We start from the raw sequence: 23,899 nt of genomic DNA on the forward strand, positions 1-23,899 counted from the left end.
TTATGTACAGCCACAAAAGACTGTGAGTACCAGGTGGTGGGAGAGTAAGAAAGTGCACTTATTACTAAATACTTTACTGCACTAGACTCCCCTCTCTGCTGCTTTGTACTTTGGCTTTAACACAATTTACAGGGAAACCCTGTTTTATGAAGCAGCTGTCTTGACTATCATCTTTGGAGGTGTAACATTTTTCAATGCAGGGCCTTTACCTGCAATAGAGAAGTTTTACATTGTGATATTGCAATCTTGTCTTTAGGTAACCCATCTCCCTGCTTCTTGCACCACTGTATGAATCAAGGATGTACAGGATCCTTTTATACAAGTTCAGAGTATATATGATGTATTTTTACACAACAGATCCATATATAAGTATCTGTCCCAGATTGTACATGTCCTGCTGAGCATGCTTTCACTGATTCATTGTCGAACAGGAATGCGCCGGCCGGAGCAGGGTTGTTACCTCAAGAGCATCTTGCAGGCGCGACAGTTGGTGTTCTTTTCAAATGTGTGCATTTGGAAGTTATGCTGATTGGCTGTGGCTCTCTCCGGCTTGATGTTGGACCTGGAAAGGAATTCAAACGAGAGGAATCCATTGGAAAGACACTTTGTTTGGTTTTTGTGATGAAGAAGCTTGATATTCTGTCGTTTCATTTTCAGGATTGGCCCCCAAAAACAGGACACTCCCATTTGGTTATCCTATCAACAGATGGTTTTCTCAATTTACCGTGAAAGTTACCGACAATCGTACTCACATGGCCATTCCAAACTGCTCCATCCACTTCCTCTTTGTCTCCTCGGTTTTACAAAAGAACTGGAAGCCCTGCTTCCCTTGCAGGTGGATCAGGTAGAAACCGTACGACCACTGGAGACAAAACCAGAGTGAGGAACAGATGGCACAGAGATACGGGCACGCCAATGACAGAAAGCTTGTGATTCCTGCAGGTGTTTTTTCCAAAAATAAATATGTACAAAAGCATTAAATAGTAAATATGATCACATTTAATTCAGAATAAAAAAATGCTTGCTTTAGCGTTGCATCTGACCAAAAGCTGTCGAGGCTGTCGCAGAGCCGGTGGGTGCAGGTGCAATCATTACACCACCCCCCCCCCCCCCCACCCCCCCCCACACCCCCCCCACCCCCCCCCACCCCCCCCCCCCCCCCCCCCCCCCCCCCCCCACCCCCCCCCCCCACCCCCCCCCCCCCCCCCCCCCCCCCCCCCCCGAAAGAAAAACATCACAGCCAAAACATCGGCCAACATGAGAAGATGAGTTAAACCAACGGGTCACTTGAGCTTACCATTTTTCCACTCGACTGGGTAAGCATGCAAAAAGAAAAGACACCAGAGAAAAAAGAGCCGGTTACACATGCAGACACATGCAGATTGAAAATAATGTCCATAAAAAAAAAAGGCATGTTAGGACTCGTGGCGCAATGCACTGCAGTACGATTTCATGAATCCTAAATGATCCTTCATTGCATTTTACATGGATCGGTTTCCAAGCGCGGTGCACAATCGGACATTACTCATAAATTCCATATTCTGAAATTACCATCAAAACAAGGTTGTTCTGCTCAAGGGCGACGTTTGTAACGATTCTGCGGAATGTCTCATCACCGGCGCGAGCAAAGGGGGCCTTGATGAATGGTCTATGCTCACCTTCTTCACGTCTCTGTTGTTCATGGGGTCGTCCGACATTTTATACAACTGCAGTTCAATAATCTCTTTGAGCTCGTAGCTGTAGCCTTTCCTCTTGCAGACAATGACCACTTTGTCGAACAGGAATATATACCTGAAGACATACACACACATTCATGGTTATCTCGGCCGCTGAACATGTGGCATTGTTGGCTTTACCCAGTCTTTCTTCTTTTCTTTCTGTGTACTTTGGACTCACCGGTCCTGTTTAGTTCGGTTGACGATGGAGCACACTTTCAGCTCTCCGTCTATCTTTGGCCTCCCGTACTCTTCCAGTTTCACCTGCTGCTTAGGGCACACACGGACACACACAAAGTCAGTCCACCGCATGTTTCAACTTCTAGACTTATTGAGAGAACGTGAATAATTCACTCCCAAGTCGATATTTAATACACGGCGCGGCTCAGAAACTGTTCAGTCGCTGTTCAGGTGGTTCTCACAATGAACCCAATGGCAATTCTCACCTCACACAGAAGAGCAGTCGGAGTCAAAGGTGATAACATGAGACAGTGCTGTTTGGAATATTATTGGAACCTGATTAATGCAATGAGCATAACTTCTCTTTGTGTTAATGTTCAGCGAGACTAGATGATTTATTGGGGACATTTCATTAGTGGAGGATCATGACAGGTGGCAGCGATATGACGCCTGTGTTCCCAGCAGAGGAGAATGGGCTCTGTGATGCTCAGTGACGAATCACACTGACACACTTTGAATCGCAGCCTGGTGATAACATTAGTGCCGGCGTATTAGTTTTTAGACATTAAAAAATGACTTCTGCAAAGATGTCAAATCTAGCATCAAAAAGGACAATGGAAGCCGGAACATTGGATTATAAATGACACACGGTTGTATAATAGTATCTTATTTACTGAGTGTTTCTGTGATGGAGTTTAATTCCCCTGCTGGCGGGATGACAATTCCTAATCCTCCCCCCCAAAAAAAGAAAGAAAGTTAGAAGCACCCGAGACTGTGGTTTCAGATTTATGATCTTTCGCTGCAACATTCAAAAGGCACAATGAGTAGGATTTGGTGCTTGGCCGTTTGCCAACATTCAAAGGCCCCCCCCCCCCCTCGGCTCACTGAGGGTCAGGGTGCTCGCCAGAGGGTGAAAGCCAGATTCCCTCTCGTTTTGGAACCCGGCTTTGTCCACTTGGCACCTCTCCTCGCTGTATTTGCATTTTTTTCTTTCTTTTTTTTTTTGCCACCATTTTCACAGTTTCCTCTTGGACGGGTGGGTGCGATCTGGCACCAAGGCCCCTTCATACGCCACGAGATGTCGAAGCCAAGACACTCCCCGAACATGGCGAAATGGGAGGAAGAAAAAAAACTGAAGTGCAGGCAGAGGGCTGGGTCTCTGCAGGGACTGCCACACATTTCTAGTGGATCATAAATGATGATTGAGAGGGATTATTTTGTATCTAGTTGAGGGAAATCCTAGTCGTTGTGCTTTTGAAGCGATAGTTGACGTTTTAGTGAAAGATGAGAAACCGATCTAACTCTCTTATCTGTCCGTTAAATATGATGCTACAGCCAGCAGACGCGAAGCTTAGCTTAGCATAAAACTGGGGAAGCATGGGGAAATAGCCGTCCTGGCTTTTGTCCAAAAGGTAAGCGTGCCAAGCAGAGACACTCTGCTGGTTGCTGCTCCTGGTCCAAACATGGCCCCGCCCACTTGAGCAACTTGAGTTTTTTTTAATTAAACGCTTCCGAGGTGCTTTGAGATGATTTTGCAACCTTTTTGCTTGCCGTTTCCAGGCTGTGTGCTAACCAGCTGCTTGATATTTAGCTTGCCGCACAGATATTAATCTTCTCATCAACTCTTGTCAAGAAAGCAAAAAATAAGCATTTCTTTATTCTTTTTTTTGTCAAGCTGTTCCTTGTGTTTCTAAATAAGCTAGGTACAGTTAGAAGAAGTTAGAAAACACATCCTCATTATTAAACTCGTTCAACACTCTTTTGATTTCATTTGATTGACAGTGGGTCTCGCTGGCGACATTAGCTAACGGATCTTACTTTTCAGAAAACCCTCACACTTCAAATCAGTAAAAAGAACCCAGGCACAAAACATAAATTGCTCTTTACCAATATATGACCAGTATATAGCCAGTATCGCTCTTGTTGCCAGATAAACGCATCCTGTCGGGCTAATTTGGAAAATGTGTTTTCAAAGCTCTCAAACGGCAGACAATCTTAAAAAAATAAATAAATAAATAAAAAAATCCAGAGGACTTCACAGTACTTACAAGATTTTCTATTGAACTTTGGAATTCGCTGATTTTCTTCAGAGTCTCATTGTCCCTCTTGACTTCGTTGATGTACATGGCCAGGTCCTGAGAGAGCAAGGCAAACAGACGTCCAGCCTTAAACTGAAAATCTATCTGACATCTGTCATATCATTGTGGACTTACAGTCCTCTGAGACACAGGAGCTGTATGAAACAATGTATTCAGCTTTGGCTTGGAGCACTGCGGCGTGATTATGTAACGTTCACCCATGAGCAAACGTACCTGCATCGCCTCCAGAGCCTCCTTGAGTTGTTGTCTCTCCGGTCGGTCCGCGGAATGACTCAAAAGTTCCTGTGGAGGAAATACACAACATACTTTATATGAGTGCATGATGCATACATTGAATCCTACAGCAATTAGAGAAGGTCGTTGGAAGAAAAGCATCGCTGCTCTTTAATAAGTAATAAGTTGACCCGAGGCAGCGTCAACATACATGAAAATATGATGCACAGGGATGCTGGAGAAATCGCTGACTGGCCTCCAGGTCTGTTCTCATGATAAACAACATACAAGTGAACATGTTCCATAACAAATCATGTGGTCCTCCACGTAGCCAAAGTAATAACGACTACGTCACATCGGTTTCATCTGTGATCAACTGCCTCCTCCCCAGGCTCGTTGGGTATGATCAAATCTAATTATAGTACCGGGATTAAAAATTAAATGGTGCCAGCTGTCCAACCAGTTGGCCGATTGATGTGTCGAAAAAAATCTTATATGACACATAAATCAACAAATTACTGTATTTATATAGAATTTCTGTTTGACGTATAGGCTGAGGCTGAACAGAATGTAGCATATTTAACCTGAACCCCCCCCCCCCCCCCCCCCCCCCCCCCCCCCCTCCTTTCAGTTTTATTCTTTTCTGTCATATTTTCCCATTTTGGAATGGCCAATGTTGACTCGTGATGGCAGGGAAAAGGACAGATACCTTGCATGTGTTTTCCCCGCAGTGACAAATCAAATGTCTCCTTTGGAAAAGCTCCATAGTTCCTGTGTTCCTACACCTTGGATAGCATCCACCCAGTTCAACCCCCACTGTGCCGCCACCCTGAACAATCAGTGAGAGTCATTAGTGCAGCAACCAGGATACGAGCCCTCGCTGGCTGACCAGCAGCAGCAGCAGCCCACCCAGGATGAAAGTAATGCTATTGGGCCCTATTTGACCTTAATTACCTTCATTCTTGTATCCAAGTGACCTGCTTACTCCACAGATCCTTTTAATACCACCGTCTGTTACTTTTGGCCGGTGACGGCATGCTGCTGGACGGCCCCGTAAAGCTTCGGGTGAAACATTTGATCACGCGGGTTCATTAAAGAAACACCAATGCTCGAGGAGAATTACCTCCGAGGTGACTTGTGCTGAACTCACTTTATTTAGAGTGCAGCCGTGGTACATAAAAGGGAGCCGCGCGTTCAACCCCGAACAGGGCAGCGCTGCTTGACATGATATGTACACAACATCAATTGCGGATGCGCACGACTGGACCCACGCACACAGAAACGGGAATTGTCAGTCTGACATGCCGCCCCCCCCCCCCACACACACACACACACACACACCCCGAGGCCCCAGCATGCAGCGGTGTTTCACTGCACAGCTGCTGGAGGCAGTGAAATGGGGTGTGTTTAAATGGATCAGCGTGCAGTTGATTTGGCCTCAGTTGCCTCGCTGACACTTCTGCAGCGGTTTGATTCAAACTAATAGACAAGGCAGTCCCGCAATCACCTGAAGCAAACACTCGCCGCCTCCATCCCGGTCCATTGTGCGCCGCATCATAAACTCATATGCTCATCTATAATTGAGACGCAAAGTCAATTAATCATGGGGAATATTACAGTGGCCAGCTAGATTCAGCACACCAGGAAGGGGAGCTCGGGGGATTATTGTTATTGTCTGTGATGCGAGCGGTCAGACGCTGTGCTGAAATATGCATATTAGGGCATCGGTGCAGTGCTGCAACGAAGGATTACAGCTTATTAGTTCTCCTAGACAACAGTTAAAAAAACGCCGAAAGATTTCAGTTTTTTTGTGAAATGGGCGGAACAATTTGACAAGCAGAAATCCTGCAAAATGTTTGATAAATTACAAAAATGTTAATTAGTCATGAAGATTGCTATCAATGAATCTTCCATCAATCCACTGATTTGAAGACTGATCATTAAAACACTAGACCTGATGCAATGATAGTGGACTTACAGTAGACTATGATAGTGGACTATTTAGGAACTCAAGTAACTAAAAACGTGTAAAATGATTTAAATCTATAAATGAGATCAACACAAATGCACACGTCATATTTTGTTTGACAAGAAGAAGAGACGGTTGGATTTTGATGTGAAAGTACGACAATGTGAAGTGAACGGGAACAGGAAGTGATGACTGCCGCCAGTCAAAGCTCGATGGCAGGATAGTTATTAAGCATGAGACCAAATTACAGCAGAAATCACCTCTGTGGCAAGTTCCACAATAGTGGCGAGTACAGGAGGCCTGCAATTAGGGGACTGATGTGACTCGGTTCAACGGAAATGAATTACCAATGAGCAAGTTGAATAGTCTTCTGTCGGACCTCTGGAGCTACATATGATAAGGAGGCAAGTGGATGCTGCTGCAAGAGATGTTTTTCTACTGGGGCCACTGTAACCGCTGTGAATCCAAGCTGACTACAACACCCTCCATGTGTTTGGTATTTAAAAGATGGGAAAGTAAAGTGTGAAATAGCTATCGGCAGTCAAAGTGATGAAGAATGGGCTTCATAGGACATGAGCAGCATCCGACGGTGGACATTCAAAGAGCTGGAGGCTCATTCGCCGATCGAGGTGCCTCCTACCTTCAGCAGCAGGTGATACTTCAGCACCCTCTGCATGGGAACCACCAGGAGATCCTGCAGCTTGAACTTCCCCTCCTGCACCTTCAGAGTGCATTCCTGCGGAAACAACGCGGGAACGGAGCGGCGCGGTTATCACAAAACACATTATTTACACATTACTAACAAACATATTCAGTCATCGTTTAATAATTCATTGGGTTTCGTTGCGTTGCTGCGATTCACGGGGCACTCCATTAGCAATAAGGAGGCCCGTTTATTCCATTGAGAGGGGAAGAAAAGCTCGTTCCAGCTGTTTGTGACGTAATTACCCTGCTTGTTCACCGGGAAATGCCTCTGATTAATGAATACGTATCTATAAATTCAGCACGGGCCCCAAAAGAAACTGTCTTTTGTTAATTCAATTCAATTCAGTTTATTTCAGTTCAGCCCAATATCACAAATTACAAATTTGCCTCAGAGGGCTTTACGATCTGCACACGTATGACATCCCTGTCCCGGGACCTCTGATAGATTTCTCTCACAGCCGTTTGTAGAGGTGCTTCTGTAAAGGGACAGCATATCCATCTTGATTATTGTGTATAAAAGATAATGGGTGTTGTATTTTGAGATAGCGTGTATCAACTACTCAACTACTCGAATCCTTAATCCTACTATTACAGAAGTGCATTGGCCTTCCTCTTCAGTCACTTTAGGTTATTCAAAAGAAGATCAGAGAATATTACTACAAATGTACTGTATGTCTTCCAGATTCAAATCATATATGTGAAACAAATTTTTCTCCGAGTACATTTAACCTCTCGAAGGCAGTCGCGACTAAGGACACTATAAACTCGTCAATATACAGTAAATGGGCTATTGTTAAATTCAGTAGAAGAAAATATTTGGAACTTAACCGATCTAACCGATCTGACCGCCTATTTGCAAATCACATTATTTGCCTTTCTGATTTCCTCTAAATTTGTGCATGACCCTGGTAAATGTGGACCACATTCATGAATTCATTTGATTCATTAGTTATTCAACGTCATCATGTATTTCATAGTAAATGAGACTTTCGTACTAATGTGTAATGATTTTGTCAGAGACGTCAGCTTCTATAGAATCTTATTGGAGACATTTGCATAATTGCCGATGAAACGCAAGTTGCTTTGGTTTTTAAACCGCATCTCCATTCACCTCATTGTGCAACAGTGACAGCACTGACAAATCACTGCACTCTTTGTGAAGCAAAAAGAAAACTCAAATTAGTGACGGGAATAATACGCAGATGTTGTATTCTGTGGAAAGCCTTTGCGCCGTCGCGCGGCTTCGAATGCGTCCATCAGGTGTCGTTTTGTCATTCAACCCTCACACCACCTCAAGAAATGACCCGTGGGCCTTTTCAGGGTGACACATCACAGGCAGACGGACGCGCCGGAGCCCGTCGGCTCAGTCATTTGTATTCGGTCTGAAAAAGGAACTTGTGTCCACTGCCTGCACTGTGATGTGTCCTTTCCCCAGAATACGCTCTAAATCACGCCGCTGTCACGTGTCGGTGGTGAGCGATGGAGGGCGTTACCTCCACGGTAACCTTGACGTCCTCTCGCGTTGCTATGAGCTCATCCAGTGTCTTCTGGGCGTTCTCCATGTGGCTGCAGTACTGACCGTAGATCAGCAACCTGGCGAAGGACACAATTCAACAAACACCCGTCAAGACAGAAGACACCAAGCAATATGAATAATCTTAATAATAAGAGGTTCGCGTTTGACCGCGGGCTCCTTCTGCCGTCCGTTCACATTGTGCTATGAGAAGGAGAATCAAACTTGTTCTATCAATAAAGAAAAATATTGAAAAGACAAGTGCTTTTCAAAAGACTCTTCCACTTCTAAGCTGATAACTACATTCCCTTGAAGGCTTTCAGCGGCTGAGCACATCTATCAAATGTTCAAGCTCTAAACGATGAAACAGTCGCGTCTGTTCACAGCCGAGACTTTGAATACGATATTTCTCTGCGAAGAAAGGGAACATTTGGAAACACGTGTGCTCATAAATCCCCTCCATGAGCCCTAATAAGCACTAATGAGGCTCTTTTAAAAAAGGTTGGCTGAATACCATATCTTTGTAAAAACACAGGGACAAAGGAGATCGCTGTTTGAGTCCACAATTAGCTGTGGACTGGTTGGTGGCTTTTCGGCAGTGTACCGCATATTAATTTTTAAGTAATAACAATTTGAGAGGTCAGCCTGAGAGTCATTTGGCACTATAGTGGGAAGGGGGGGGGGGGGGGGGGGGGGGGAGAGATAAATGAATATGTGAATAAATATGATTAGGAATGCACGTGAATACCATGAATAAGTAATGACTATATTCTGATCCCAGGGCAATATTTGGAGGGGCTGCATCCTCCTGCCAATGAGCAGTAATCACAGAGCACTAATGAAAGACGCTGTATCTATGTATCCGCTGCTTTGCAGAGCTCCTCTTATCAGCGTGTGAGGGAGAATAAAAAACTGAAGAACAGAAGAGCGGCGAGGATATGAGCGCCGTGGTTCATTAGACACGACAATGCTGCCGCTGACACAGATCTTTGGGTTTCGACTGGGAGGGAGTTCAAAGTCATCGTGCCTGGAGGATGCCACTGCATGTGGCACACATTGCTCTCACTCACTGAATCAAAGTAGGTCATTGGCAATGCTGGTAGAGCCCCCTCTCCCCCCAATTGTAGCACCGGTACTCCGGTTCCCTCATCTGAATCTTGATTGGGCCGTGGCAACGCAGAGAGCCGGCGCCCTGAAGTCTAATCAAGCCTCCACATAGTTCTGCGACGCGGTGGAGGAGCGGCACACAAAGCGAGCGCTGGGAAATGAAACCGCAGCATCCCGGTCGGTTTCTGCTCTTCCTCGCTTCCTCGTTTTAAGTTGTGTGCTCACCTTTTGAGAGCCGTGCTCGAAGCAAGAAGGAGAAAAACAACATCCCGTTGTGCGCTCAGTAGCGCTTCTTTCTTTTGATTCGATAGTCCACAGCAGAGGGGTCACAGACTGTGACCTCTTGCAGCAGGAAACACAACTTCTGGATGTGTGATGCCATGAAGGGAAAAGCAATTTAAACTGATATGCAGCTCTTAAAGGTCCTCTCGCTACCAGCGGAGCTCGGACATCGACCACGAAAAGATGTGAAGGTAACGGGGGCGCGAGAACACACATAAGGTGCTGATTATGGACAAAATTAGAGAAACAATTAGTCGATTAATGCATGTATTGATAAAAAAAGAAGAAAAAAGTCTGCATTTTTCCACATCTGCTGCTTCCATTTTTGCCAAATGCTTTGCTGTGCCTTATTTATTATAATTATTTTTTCAATTTCTTTTATAAATCCTAGAGATGAAAACGCGATCAAGAAAATAATCAGCAGATTAACTCATAATGGAAAAAAAAATCATTAGTGGTAGCTCTATCAATATCCAAATAGGCAACAAAATAAAATAAATAAATGGTTAAGCGATAAAGCGAACATTGCAAATAGTGTTTTCAAAAAAACACACTGAATATTGGGACACATTTTATTTGTGTGTTACTGCGACACAACACTTATCCTTTAACAATTAAAGGATCACGATAAAGGCTAAGTGTTGACAGTAGGAGTTATGTTGCTTTAAAGTGTTGCGCAAACAAACACTGAACAAGTAAACAATATGCCACATTCAATAAGATGTATCATTGCTTTAATCCACTGCTCCAAAACACAATATGACAAACTTCTCAACCTCCCTCGTCAGTGTTCAGTGGATCAAACGGTTGATCTTCCTCTACTCCACAGAGATCCACCAGTGATGTCCCCTGGATGTTCTGGCTGCAGCCCCCCTGCAGTGAGGCTCCTCCCCCTGGTAAAACTGGCCCTGGGCTAACGAGCCCCTGATTAAGACCTGATCCACATGAGGGGAGACAGTCCCCCTCCTCTAACGCCCCTCCAGGCTGATTGAGATTAATGGGGGTCTTGATCAATTATAAGACGGCGGGCGGACTGAGCAGCGTAGCAAGGATCCAAAGAGACACCCTTCATGCTTAACGTCATCGGCACAGAAGAATGAGAATGTGGGAATCATTAGAGCCGTTTAGGAGTTTGAGAGACGTCAGATGTGTCTCACAGCCAGAAGTAGAACGATTAAAGAAAGATAAAGATCATCTCGGAGAACATGAAGAAGAGAAATCAGTAAAGTGAAGCAGCAGCCTCTGAGGTTGGACATGCTTAATGTTGCTCTTAAAGGACGTGGACAGTGAGTGAAGGCCAGATCTTTGTTCTTCAGTGTGGAAAAGAGGCTGTTCGCTCCTAAACTATGTGACCACGGACTCGTCGAGATGCATTCGAATTTTTGTCATAGTGTAATCTGACGTTGGTCCAGTCCTCTGATGTCTTTATTTTTAGACTACCTGATGAACATAAATAATTCCCCTTCCTGTCTTTATGTGCAGATTTGAGGTGATGTGAGTTCATGTCGTGACGCTCTGAACCGTCGAGGTGACGCTTTCCATGCCGAGCTGCTATCACCGCGTTTAACTGGGAGTTTTACTACAATGCTGATTCTACATGTTTTCTGAAATGATTATAAGGCTTTTAAAAAAGATGAGACGCTACTTTTGCTGAATAAGAAACAGATACTGAAACACGATGTTTCTCCCACAGCACAGCAGAGCTGATTCAATGGACGTGATTTTGTTGCCCTATCTGATCGAGTTTAAATAAAGACCATCCTTTAGTGTGTGTGTGTGTGTGTGTGTGTGTGTGTGTGTGTGTGTGTGTGTGTGTGTGTGTGTGTGTGTGTTTTCATCAGTACCAATGTGGGCTTGGAGCAAGAGGCTCGTTCTCCGCTGCCCGAGGGCTCAATCTCTTTGTAAGTTTCCATTTGCAGCAAACAAACGGCCTGTCCAACCAGGCAGCACCGTTCTGCTGGAATATCGGAGGCCCCTTTAGCTTTTTGGAGATTGCAGTTTTGGTTGCACAGTATATCTCTTCTCAGTGTTCCCACGAGCCTCGTTTCCAAGCAACACAAGCTCGGATGAGCCCACTGTGCGCTACCTGTTCAGCTCCAAATGGCAGCCATACGAAGTTAGAAACTCCAGTAACTGTATTTGTATCTCGCAGCTAAAGGGCCAGGTGTTGTCAGGAGATGGTGGAAACCCAACCAGAGGTAAAAGGAGAATGAATATTACACTTCCAACTCTTAATAAATGTGAAAATAAAAACGCTAGCCATCACTGCTTTATATAATGGTGATATGTCATATGAATGTGTTCTTCAGCTTAGTGTTGTGTCCCAAAATGAGGGTATTCATTAAAAAAAGAGGAGAATCCACAGGTGACACTTTGCTTAATGTTTTCCCAGAATTGTTTTAATTTGTAAATTAAAAGAGAATTATATACATATACATATATAGTTATGCCACTAATCTAAATTCAGAATAAGACTGGAGCTCTCAAATGGTAAAGCTGGATCATTTGTATTGTTGGGGTCCCGAAGGAATGGAACTGGAAAAGATACATAAGAGCATAACAGTGCTTATTTTGTCAGATAATCCTATCCATTCTATTTGGATGTCGACATGTGTAACATGAAAAGAGGTCAGTGTACTGCAGCTGTATCATATACTGGCCGAGTCCCCACATGCACCAAGGGGAGCATAATGAGGGGCCCTTGAGCAAGGCACTCCCCGGCACTGCACCGCTGCCCACTGGTCCTCATACAGAGGCTTCACTGTGTGTGCTGTGCTGTGTATATGTGTATCAATGCAAGTTGATTTCATTGGATTAGTTGTGTGTTCGACAATGGAAAGGGCGAGGAGTAAAACCCTAGCGTATGGAAAAATAACACAGTATTTTGTACTTTACTCAGAAGATGAATGACATCGATTGAAAGAAAAAGAAAAAGCACTTTGTCGTTTTCTGTTGTGTGCAAAGAAACAGAAAAAAAACAAGAAAAGCATCAATATCTGGCTCTGAAACATCACACCCAAGGTCACAAAATCCCACGCAACGAGTCAAGCAATAACAGGCTCATTAGACGCCATGTTGTGGGGACACAAGTTATGTATTCACACAGTTAATAACAGCCTTTCGTCTGGTACTTGAGAGGCTTTGTCCTCCTCACCGAGACAGGCAGTGCAACAAAAGGGGCTGATGGCACACGAGCACACTGCAGCAGGCCTCCACTCGTGGCGCAGTCGTGCATAATTAGTCCGTGGAAGCGGTGATAAGCCCACTCTGAACACTTCACTGTGGGAGGGACCGACTCATCGCGCCCTGCTTTCGTTCTTGCTGCTTGAAACATTGCAATCGAAAAAACACCGGATTGTACACACAAGAAAGAAGGGGCAAAATCAGGACTTTGTATTTTAATTAAGTTTTAAATGTTAATTGGAATAGTCCGAGCTAATTAAGCTCTATATTGGCCTTTCCCCAAAACGACGAAAGCAACCGTGGACATCTGCAGAGCGAAGTGAATTTAATTATTCCAGCATTACTCTAGCGTCTCATGCAGCATAAAGTATTCAAACAGTTATCAAGCCAAATAATTGCAGTGAGATTCCAAAGGTGCAACATTTCTTAAGAGTGAAGCATTAGTGATGCTTCCTGGTTGGATGAGGGCTCTGTGTTCATCACACGCCTTGCTTTGCTTCCTTTGCCTTTGAGCATATGCTGATTTTCTTCATTCTACTAACTAGAACTGAGAGTTGCTAATCACTTCATTTTGTCCTATTAGACATTTGTGTGAAATTGTATTAGTTAGCATACGGATTATTGTTTTTTTTTTAATGGCCAAAACTAGTTTTGTGAGTTTCACAATGACGCCGAATTCCATTCAGACGTTTGTGCCAAATTTGAAAGAAATTCCCTCACGGGAATTAGAAGAAGCCACACAGCAACCTCTCAACGACAGAGCTCTTCGAGACAGTTTTCCTTTATTGGAGAGTTTGCTGGTGCAGTAAAAAAAAAACCTGTTTGTTTGAATTCTTTTCAGTGCCGTGACTTGGCCCTGCTGTTCTGGCCTCTTCAATAACGAGGATGCTGTCGTGCATGTTATTTCACATAAAATGCAATTTTGAGTAACTGCGCCGTGGGCCTTCACCCCCGCCCCGGTGGAGCCCTCTACGTGCCGAGCCAATCTCCAAGCAAAACCAGAAGTGACAGGCCGTGGAGCCAGCTAATAGTCTCCGACACATGGCGTTGGGACCCCCTCACCTCCACTCAACGTATCCCGCACACAGCAAATGGAGGAGAACGTAGAGCAAAGGCCTCCGATAAAGAGGCTCGTAGTGCGGCCGTGATATCGGGAAGCCGAGATTACTCCGGAAATGAGTTGGGTAATGTCGAAAATGAGGATATCAACAAGGGGGTACTTAGACGGCCATTTGGTTTATGGAGCTTCCTCTGAGCCCACCTTTCCCCGTTAGCCCAGTACCGGCGGTTTTAAAGACTGAGGAGTAGTCGAGATAAACCAGTGACATTTTCAGCATTGGCGAAATTTCAATGACAAATAGAAGAAGAAAAAAGAAAACCTCTTCATCCTTTGCACCAACGAGAGAAAGGAAAAAAAAAAAAAAAGATACAAGCACATTGTTGTAAAGGTCACCTGGACTTACAAGCATAGATAAGCAAATTATTTATGCCAAGCCTGGTCCTCAGAACAATTTGCCAAGGTGCCTGATGAGAGCGGTGCTGTGGCCTGTGTTGCTTATCGCCGCACAGAACCAAGACACCCTGGTGGCTCACAATGAGGCAGCTATACATGTCAATCACACGCACGCAGGCAAAGCCCGTGACGCACTGGATCTGCAAATCTAATGAACCGTTTTTCCGAAAATAACCCCGCTTCTCATTTCTGAGAATGTCACGAAAGATAAACACTGACAAAGAACAGCATGTCATCAGCACATTTGTTTATGAATGGAAGATAAATGTGAGTTATTTCTGTCAGAGATAGAAGGTTAACGCCCATTTCAAAACAAACAGGTAGTGTGTGTATTGTATGTACACACACTGTGTGACTGTATGGGTAATTTTATTCTGTGGCTCCTTTTTTTTTAAGTTTGGGAAACTTAGTTCCGAGGTTTTTGTTTCAACATGGTCGTGTCCTTCGAGCACAAAGTGGGTCCATGAAGAAATGCTTGACCTCGGCCGTGACCTCTAGAGGCTAACAACCCCTGTGGGTCACGGGATTCCTTTGGGTTTCCCTCGGGACGGAAGACATTTGCACTATTCATCACGTGACTGGGGCCCGACGGGAATCAATGTAACGATAGGTCCGTTTTAATGTTAAGAAATACCGCATATACCGTATGGAGACCTTTTCTAGACTACTACGACTCCTTACAAGAACCTCTCGACAAAGACTAATGTCGATCCCTTATCCGACCCATAGCAACAGTGATCAGCCCCTTTCCCCCCCCCCTTTAATTTAATTATTTAAATTTAGTTTTCTTGTTTTCCTTAGCTATTAGCCATTTTATTTTTCTCACTTTATTATTTGAGGATCGATTAACGCAATTATTTTGATATTACGTCCATCACCTGAATTTACCTAAAGGTATAAATTCCATAGCCTGTAACCCTACATTGGGTGTGTGGGATGGGGGGGTGGTGTGGGTCGGGAATGAGGTTTCAGATTTCAATCTATAACTGTCCTACATGTGTGAATCCTCTTCCCTGGTGGGATAAAAACTGTGAAAACCAATAAAACATATTTACAAAAAAAAAAGAAAAGAATTACCGCATATTAACACGGGAACAGGTTGGGATGGGAGTCAATCTTCTGAGATCGGGATGGGACAGGATTATTTTGTGTGGGAGTGGAATTGAGATAGGAATGCTTGTGTGGGTGAATAGGAGGAAATCAAAGGTCGTCAACATCTTGTCTTCCCAGAAGTCTTGAGGATGTTAAGAGAGGATGTTTGAAAATAATGTCAATAGTTTTAATGTTCAACAATCCCCGGATCCAAGATTAAAGTGTCGACGTACTTTTGGCCATAGAATTACTTTGCAAGTTTTTAATATATTTTTTGTTTAACATTTAGTCCAAAAGAAAGGACCTGGAAATACAATAAAAATAGAGCTTAAATCACACAACTATTCAATAATAATAATTCATAGCTGGACCTTATCTTGGATTACGTACAAATGAAGATTTCCAAACTCTGCTCAATCAGATCAGAGAGTCAGATGAGCTAAACCGGGAAGGAGATACAGTAGGAGTGGGCGTGTGTGTGTGTGTACCTGTTCTTGCATACACACACACGCACACACATTTGGTGGTGTGCTACTCACTCTTGCGGTAATGGGTGTATGATGTGAGGAGAGTGGCATATCCACGGCTGTGTATGGAATGATGACCAGGGCCAGAACCTATCACCGCCATCATCACCATTACCTATGAAGCAGCCTCGCTCGGCACGGCACGGATCACTGCTCGCCCTCAGGGATGCAGATCATCCACATGTTGCTCAGCAGCTAAGATGGAGATCGGAGAGGAAACCCTTTTCTCCAATGAACCGCTGCTTTCCCTCTTCACAGAAAAACATCTCTGTGTGTCTGTGCAGTATGAATATTCTAATTTAGGATTACATGGAGTTGTAGGCCCCTCCATTCGAGAAAAAAAACATATATCCAAAATATTTAAATTAATAGAATATAATCAATTAAATAGGCAATAACAAACTGTGTAACGGTAGCAGTAAATTAATCAATTAAAAAGGAAAACTAAATAATATTTTCAAGTAATTTATATGTTTGCACATATAGATAAATACAATATATACAGATTGCGTAATATCAATGTAATTCTTTTAAATTATAGGTCATATAGAACATTTTGGTTGTTAGGGGTGGAGCAATGTGCAAAAGCAGCACGACCGAAAGCTCCATCTCGTTTCTACGGAGTGGAGTAGATCTTGAAGGCAGGTGGCTGCACTCAGAACATGAAACCTGATTTCATCAAACACTTGACAGTTAAACAAGTTGAGCACTTCACAAAATAAAACTTGCGGTAACCACGTGGCCGTGGCTAACGCAGTCTTCAGTGGATCTACTCTGGCCGGGTTGGCTGAATGGGCAACAAGTGGCTACACGCTCTCTCAGAGTCTTCTTTTGTTTTTCTTTTAATTGACTTATTCGTTGAACACTAATCCCAGCCATCCTCTGACCAATCTGTGGAGACTCAACACGACGCAGCCTCCTGGCTTCAAAAGGGAAAGTGGGTTCTCAGACCCAAAAGAAGAACAACATCTCCCTGTGGCGGGATCAACAATGCAAACACATACTAACCTTTCCTTGAATTCAAGGAAGATCTTCCCCAGGCCGCTTCCTCCGCAGACCATGTTCTGGTCGATGGCTCGCAGGAGGGCGAGGTGGACTTTGATTACATCCTGAGTGCACATCATAATACATATTAGAATCCTTTGCACATAGTTTTTAACATGGAAAGAACCACTCATACGCGTACACATGATTCTCATGGTAAAACATATAAGTATATATTTCATGGTAAAACATTTGTGGAACATTTCAATATACAAATTGTATACCATCAGATGAACATGAGGTTGTTCAACAAAAACTCGTGGTTCGTATTAATATGTTCAACATGTTTTCTAATCATTCAACTAAATTGGTCTGCGAATATGTCGGCATGTTGATGAATTGTCATTTAAATATGTTCAGACTGAGTGAAACGAACGAATCGTTGAATCTGAACTACGAAGCTGTTAGAAAATGCTCTGTACATCGTTTGGTGGCAGACTATCCAAATAAAGTGACACCTAATGTTCCTTTAGGTGTTCACCGTTTGGTAATTGGTGCAATACTGAAACGTCGTCCATTGATTATTGATAAAGTTGTACGGCCCAGGAGCCACGGACGCAATGCAAATACATATTGTGTCTCCATGTTGTGATGAATACATTGAACTGAGATCGCAGTGCAAATCAAAGCGTGACTATTAACACATATCATCTCCCCACACGCCCTGACATTCATGCAGCCACCCATACACACATTGAATTATTCACTGGCTGAGCGAGACATTCGGGCGCGCTGTATAGAAGTCATTTCCTCTCACCTCCAGATTGACAAAGATAGCCTCCATGTCCTGTGGACTCATGACCTGCTTCAACGGGATCATGTAATTCTGAAGAGAAACCAGAGACAAATCGTGAATATGGTACCCAGAGTTGTCCGTCTTTCATTTTAAAAAGATGAAATAGAATGAAGCTGTGGCCGATCTGTTCCATTCATCGCATTGTTGTTCACGGGTTATTTGATTTCAGGATATAACTCTGTAGCTGCCTTCAGTTCACAGTAGGAAGCGCTTTCCCGACGCTGCACTTATGCTTGCAGAAGATAAACCCGCCTATTGTTTCTCCAACATTGTTTTATGGTTGTCACATTCCATCATCATAAACAATAACAAATAGATCAACGGAGAAGCAATGAAGAAATGAGGCTTTATTAACCCCAACTCAATTAAGCCTAACGAGTCCGCCGATCACGAGAGGGTTATTTGCCCGCGTTTTAGTCCCGCGCTGGGCCGCCGCGCCAAAACACAGGACGCACATTTAGTTTAATGAAATTAGCGGAGCGGGTGATTTGCGGCGCTCCATCAAATCGTGCAATGAAATCTGTCAACGCGGAAAGTGATGCGTTAGCGGGCGCTGGTCTCAACAACGGCTCGTTACCGCGCGGGTTCACGGCTCTTTACGCACACTTAATCCGCCGCTTTACGTGGACGCACATTGAGTTCACAGGGGGGGCGTCCGATGCGACCGCTACTGTGATCGCTAACGAGCGTTGTGCAGCTGTCAATCAGAGGGAAATCAAGAAACTGGGACGGGTGGGAGGAAAACTCACCATTGGAAGGTAAAGATGTTGGAGAAATGAATGTGGAATTCTCATACATACACACTTGGGTATATTTGGGAGTTCTTCCGTGATCCGATGTGAGGTCCTGGGACAGGGATGTCGTATGTGTACAGGTTGTAAAGCCAAATTTGGAATTTTGTGATTTTGGGCTATATAAAATAAACTGAAATGAATTGAATGTGTAATGTAGAAGTCAACTTTTTGGGGGATTCTCTTGCTGGATACTGGATGCAACAACACCGATATATTCCCACGCCCAAAGTTTTTCCTCCTGCTGAGCCGATAATAAACCTATTGACCAGCTCCTGTGACATTTGCGACCCTCCAATTACTGTGCCGATAGCTGACATTTCCATGCTGGGACCTGGTCCACGGGCCGGAGACACCAACAAAGAAGAACTGACAAAAGGGAACTCCGACACAGCATCGCATGTGCACTCACCTTCTCAATGTCCTCCAATGTCTTGTAGTACTTTGCCTCCGTCTCTTTGATCTCCACTAAGCAGCAATTTCTCTTGTCATCTTCCGTCATGCCCATTTTCTATGATGAGGGCAGGAAATATAATGAGTCGGGACAATTACACAGCGTGAGTCTGGATCGTCGGTTATCTTTTCACATATAGCCGAGGCCGACATTTGTTTACTGTTTTCTGGATGATTGTAAGGATCGGCGCTCTTTTTTTGTGTGTGTGATGATTGCATGGAATTGCATACTAAAGTTTAAGATGATGCCTGTTTCACATTCATTATCTATTACTCTATTTTTAAAAAACTACCATATTCCTGTGGCTTCCTGTGGTTTGAGTCAATTCTCCAGACACATATTTCATCATAACTAATCATTTTGCAATGTTTTTCAAATTGTAATATTATGTATCTTTTTTCTCCTCTTTTTTTTGCAGGCGGTCAACGGTTTCTATTCATTTCCATTGCTGGAGTTGTGTATTCTATTAAATGACATTATCTGCATGAGATAATGCAGTGCCGACTTTTCCTAATCAATTTACCACGCAGCCATAATGAAACACTGACAACAACGAATGAGGCCTTGATGTTGACTGTGATGGATCACACAACTCAAGCTGGTTTCTACAGTCTGTTCTACTTTATTTCAACAGGATAATCTATTCACAATCAATTCTGCTTTCCAGGGAGTCCTGGGCAACAAAAAAATGATTGGATTTGCTAATTGATTTTCATACAGGCTACAGTGGAATGCAATAGCTAGTGGAACCAGAGGAAAAATGCATTTACGATCTAAAACGGTTAACAATATGCACAATTAGTGAGCTACAGCGATGCCCCTCAGGTTTGACATTCCTCTACGAGCAGATATGCTGCCAAGGAGCAAAGTGGGGTGGGGATGACGCTGACTGGGGAGAAAACATGACTGTATGAACATGAATATATATCAACCCGGTCTCCCTCCCAGACCTCTGGCATCTGCATGAGACAGCTGACTGCAACGCAAATCCTTCCTTTGCTGACGTAATGTAAATGGCGAGAAGGTCTGCAAGTCAGACAAACATAGGACTATAACCCAGGAGGCCCAGATTTAGTGTCAAATCAAAAGGAATGTTCAGTTATTTTGTTGTTGTTTTGTTGCGCAACTTTCCAGTCTTTACAAACGCCAAGTAGGTAAGAAGTGCAGATATTTAAAGTGTACTTATTTGAACCCAAACCCAGATTTGTTCTACCATGAGCCTAACCAAGAGGTTTAGATGCACATCGGAAGTTGATTATGAGAGTGAAATGTATGCATGTGACGAGCGAGAGAGGCTTCATTTCTATTGGGATGTTCTATGTTGTGGGAGTGATTGGAGCAGGCCTGACTGTGGAGTTACTAACAACGCCATCTGGAACAGATTTGTTGCAATTTATACATACAAATCTAGTCAAGGCCTCAATCCAGAATGTAATCAATCAATTTAGAAGCAGGGCTTAAAGCCAGCCGGGTAACGTTTATTTGTCTCGTGCTTTCGATGTGGCAGCTGGTGGTCCACGCTGATGTCAGTTAACACTGCAGTCCCCGAGCTGAAGTCACTCTTTGGACCGGATGGGGTCCCATTCACCCCCCACAGGCACGGGTCAATAATCTAACTGGCAGGCCATTCTCTCTTGGGACGCTCTCAGTTATTTTAAATGAAGTTAGCTGACAGGGTGAGGTGAGTCACAAGCACAGCGCCACTCACCTGCATGTATCTGATCTGCAGCATGGGAAGGGCAAAGCAGCAAAGTCAGAAGTCAAATTAATCACCAGTTGTGTCAGAGTGCGTTTAGAGATATGACATCATGCAAATATAAAGGGAAGCCTTCCTCGGAGCAGCGTGTGTGTACCCTCTTGTTTGCACTATTAGTTTGTTGCATCTTTCCTGGTAATAAGTATTGTGTGATGGATAAACAAGCATCTGTGTCGAAGGTGACTAAGAAAACACAACATTTCAGTCATAGACCTTCAGTGAGCGCCTGAGACAATTACATCATGGATCATTTATTAAATACAAAACCTAATGATAAAGAGAGGACATTGGGCCACAGTGTTCTCACCATGGGTTGTCGTACTTCCACCTTAATGATGTCCTCATAGATGTCATCCCCATCGTCCTCACACGGCACACAGTCGTAGATGTCATCCTCACCCAAGTCATGCTCACTGGGGGAAGAACACAAGCACAGACGCGTTGGATGACCAACTTAACTCACAAGACGGATCCTTCTACCGGGTCAAAAAAAAAAAGAAGAAGCTTCTTATGTCCACTTTAAGCTGCTCTGACAGCTGAGAGGCAGCGAGCAGTCACACCGGTACAAGCTCATTACCTCTCCCGGGCCCTTACCTGCGAGAGCCATATTGGTGTTGTCCCGACAAGGGGACACAGCACCCGATGTTTACAAACCTCCACCGAGTTGCGTTATTGAGTGGCATTTCCCTTTAATGTGTTTATGCCTCTTTGGCACCCAGCTAGCTAACTGACCTTTAATTAGGCAAGCAGCCAGCAGAGCACAGACAGGCACTGTGGAGAGGAGAGCCTTGTGGGAAAGGCCCCCGATGCTAGGGGGAGCCCGCACTGCATCTGCCTTTGTCCTGGAAAAGCAATTATTGGTTGGGGGAAACTTACCGAGGCAGTGGAGAACCCTGGGCAGGAATACGCTCTGGCAACGGGCCCATATCGATGTAGTTAATAACCACGGGAGCTTTAGGTCGCCGAAACGGGAAATAAATGATTAAGTACTGTGAATAACTAAAAGTAGTCGGAGTTGCCTGCTAAATAATGGAGGATCAGGGTTCTAGCTTCTTTAAACACAATTCCATTCACCTCCAATGTACTGAGGAGGAGGCCGAATAACGCTCACATGGAATGTCGACATGGATTCAGAGCATCACGCTGAAGGCTACAACTTGAGCCCTGTTCATTGTTTACATGTACCCAAGTGTGAACATTCTGGCTACATATATATATATATATAAAGTATGCAGAATCGAGCAATAAGAAGCTCCTGTTTTCAATGTGGCGTACAAACATGAATGGATTGCGTTTGATACTGAAGTCAACTTAGAAAACGTGATTTTTAAGGCTCTGGGCTTACAGGAAGCCTCGTTTTTCTATGGACATGTACACGGAGAGAGAATACCCTCACACTGAATCTCAGTGCAGCGTATGTGTGGTCTGATTTGGGTTTTAAAGTACCGTGATTTCTCCGACATCTGTCCGTTTTGATTAGCGGGCCGAATCGACAGGTCAAGCTCCAATAACTACAACTTCCTGTTGTTTTAAGAACACCGCCACGCACCTGTCCTCTCACCTTAATAAATGCTATAAAAGACTGTACTGTGAGAGTTGGCAGTCCAGGTGCTCAGAAAAGGAGAACCATGGTTCCAGCTTGGCGAGTGGCCGCCGTGCTTCAGTGTCCTTGAGCGTGACCTTTAATCTACCAGCTCGGGGGAGGCTGTTTTGTGCTCTGACCCAGCCTGAGTGGGGGTAATCGGAGACAGGATTCCCCTCCTGGAGCGCCTCATCCAGATGTATGTGCATGTGATCACCTTTGCCTCCCTGTTTGAGGAAAATGTTTCACTCCTTGCCTGATGGGGCCATAACCCGTCTGTCCTAGCACCAAACATGTCACTTGGACATCTCTGAAATGGGATGCATCTTGTAAGGATTTTGCAGGCCTTATTGATTCATGAATATTCTAAAACGAGATTTACGGACACATGTTTGGGAAAAAGTTTTCTTCACTGTGACATGGCTGCGTATGACCTTCTAAATCTGCCATAATTGCTAGAAAATACCTCCTTTCACGGTCTGTGTGAATAGGAGCTAGAAATTGGAAGAAGATATATAATATTCAGCTAACGCAGGAGATGTTTGATGTTTTAATTGAGGTGGCCTGGTTCACTGTCTGCGCTTCTTCTTTCCTCCGTTAAGTTAGAGCGGGGAAAGCTGTGTGGGCGGCCAACACTGGCCCATCAGTGGCTCCTCTCTGAACTCTGAGATAAGAGAAGGCTCCACGGTGACTGATGTGTGGCACGGCAGGGGAGCTCAAAACAAGAAGATGTTGTACTTTACGTTCTGCTCTAATCCCTCGGAGACAGGAGGAGAAGATGGAGGTCTAGTGCTATAGGTGATATGAATATGACCTCTGCAAAGATCTAAGAGGAGCAGGATCTCTCCAGGTCAGAGCATGGGGGAGGAGTTGGTAGGGCAGTCTGAGGGGGGAGGGGGCTATTTAAATTACTGTAAGAATAGAACAATATTAATACTTTTAAATTAAAAAAAATGTTTTGTTCCTAATCCCCAAGGTTTACTTTTCTATTGATCCCAAATATGCATTGGACAATGATTTCTTATTTATTTATTACATTTTAGACGACTGGATTCCATTTCTGCCCCTTTCCTGGATTTAGTTGAAATGCATTGTCTAAAATTATTTTCCCAAATACTAGCGAGAGGGAATATCAGTGTCTATGCTCCTCCAGATTTCTAATTGGTAATGTCTTTAACAAACTTCATAATTGACTAACTGTTTTCACAGTCAATATGCATTGAGCCTCGGGTCAAATAACTGTAATGAACCCCATATCGAGTTCCTACTGTAGTAACGTGAAAGAATAATTAGCAGCTTCTATGAAACCCAGGTAATACTGGGTTTCATAGAACCTGCTAATCCAAAATGGTTAAAAAATGTCATAATCTTCAGGTGT

The 23,899-nt window shown here is 44.0% G+C and overlaps 1 protein-coding gene across 1 annotated transcript in view; it reads right to left on the reverse strand.

The window, feature by feature from the left end:
* The window catches only part of LOC117740356 (guanine nucleotide exchange factor VAV2-like), a 164,120-nt gene that overhangs the window by 12,917 nt on the left and 127,304 nt on the right, over window positions 1-23,899 (reverse strand). The window contains 13 exon segments of the mRNA XM_034546712.1: window positions 450-562; window positions 753-862; window positions 1,298-1,312; window positions 1,659-1,791; window positions 1,897-1,982; window positions 3,944-4,030; window positions 4,208-4,276; window positions 6,817-6,912; window positions 8,375-8,474; window positions 17,107-17,207; window positions 17,900-17,968; window positions 19,142-19,240; window positions 21,247-21,352. Coding sequence (XP_034402603.1) covers window positions 450-562; window positions 753-862; window positions 1,298-1,312; window positions 1,659-1,791; window positions 1,897-1,982; window positions 3,944-4,030; window positions 4,208-4,276; window positions 6,817-6,912; window positions 8,375-8,474; window positions 17,107-17,207; window positions 17,900-17,968; window positions 19,142-19,240; window positions 21,247-21,352 — 1,184 coding nt within the window.

The sequence above is a fragment of the Cyclopterus lumpus genome, chromosome 12 (genome assembly GCF_009769545.1).
Source record: "Cyclopterus lumpus isolate fCycLum1 chromosome 12, fCycLum1.pri, whole genome shotgun sequence".
NCBI classification, from domain to species: Eukaryota; Metazoa; Chordata; class Actinopteri; order Perciformes; family Cyclopteridae; genus Cyclopterus; species Cyclopterus lumpus.